The sequence below is a fragment of the Aplysia californica genome, unplaced genomic scaffold (assembly GCF_000002075.1).
Source record: "Aplysia californica isolate F4 #8 unplaced genomic scaffold, AplCal3.0 scaffold00186, whole genome shotgun sequence".
Taxonomy (NCBI): Eukaryota; Metazoa; Mollusca; class Gastropoda; order Aplysiida; family Aplysiidae; genus Aplysia; species Aplysia californica.
The window spans coordinates 1,169,329-1,170,148 of record NW_004797456.1 but is presented as its reverse complement, the minus strand read 5'-3'; the positions used below and the strand labels follow the sequence as shown (position 1 = coordinate 1,170,148).

Sequence of the window (820 nt, the reverse complement as noted above, 5' to 3'; positions counted from 1 at the left end):
ACACATACACAGACATACAAACAAACAGACACACAGACAGATAATCAGAGGACATACACACAAACACTCACACATCCACAAACAGGCACACAGACACACAAACAGGCACACAACCACAAACAAACAGAGAGACTTACTTGAACTCAAAGTGTTCCCCCCAGAACAGCATGTCCGTCATGGTCTTCACCGAGGTCTGGGCGTACAGTGTCTGGTCAAGCCGGACCTCACAGAAGTACCTGGGGATGGACAACCGGACACTCGTCACTCCACTTGCTTAACTGGTGGGTTGTTTGAGTGAGAGAGAATTTTACGGCAATTGCGACACAATAAGGTCCTAATCGTGCCTAAGGTTAGAGGTGTTACAAGAGAACCCGTGATAATGGGTGGTTTGTTTGAGTAAAAAGAAGCACATCGACACAACCACGGTCATTCAGTGCACGGTGAAGCCAGACATAGATCTAGACACAACCACGGTCATTCAGTGCACGGTGAAGCCAGACATAGATCTAGACACAACCAACAGAGTCAAACAAAAAGAAGTAGGAACTAACAGCGGCGCTCTCCAATCACCATACAAGTTATAGTTTGGTTTTGTTTCGTTTCGATTTAGAGACACTTGAAACGCAAAGAGGCCATGTATGTAAGGTCCGGACGTAAGAGTAAGAGGTCTTACGCGAGAGTAAAAAAAAAAAAGGACAGATAAGAACGAAAGATTATGTTTGATAGGACAGAAGGAGCGAACCACACCAGAGCACCCCCCCTAAAAAAAAAACAACCCCACCCACTACCTATAAAGCCATCAGGAAAACAGACACAACCC

General features: G+C 45.5%; 1 protein-coding gene across 1 annotated transcript in view; it reads right to left on the bottom strand.

Annotated features, from left to right (window-relative positions):
• Window positions 1-236, bottom strand: part of LOC101853236 (disabled homolog 2-interacting protein) — a gene marked incomplete at its 5' end in the record, with an annotated part of 23,392 nt that extends 23,156 nt beyond the window's left edge. Inside the window, 1 exon segment of the mRNA XM_013082649.2 lies at window positions 138-236. Within this exon segment, the coding sequence (XP_012938103.1) occupies window positions 138-236 (99 nt within the window).
• Between the last annotated feature and the right edge of the window lie 584 nt (window positions 237-820).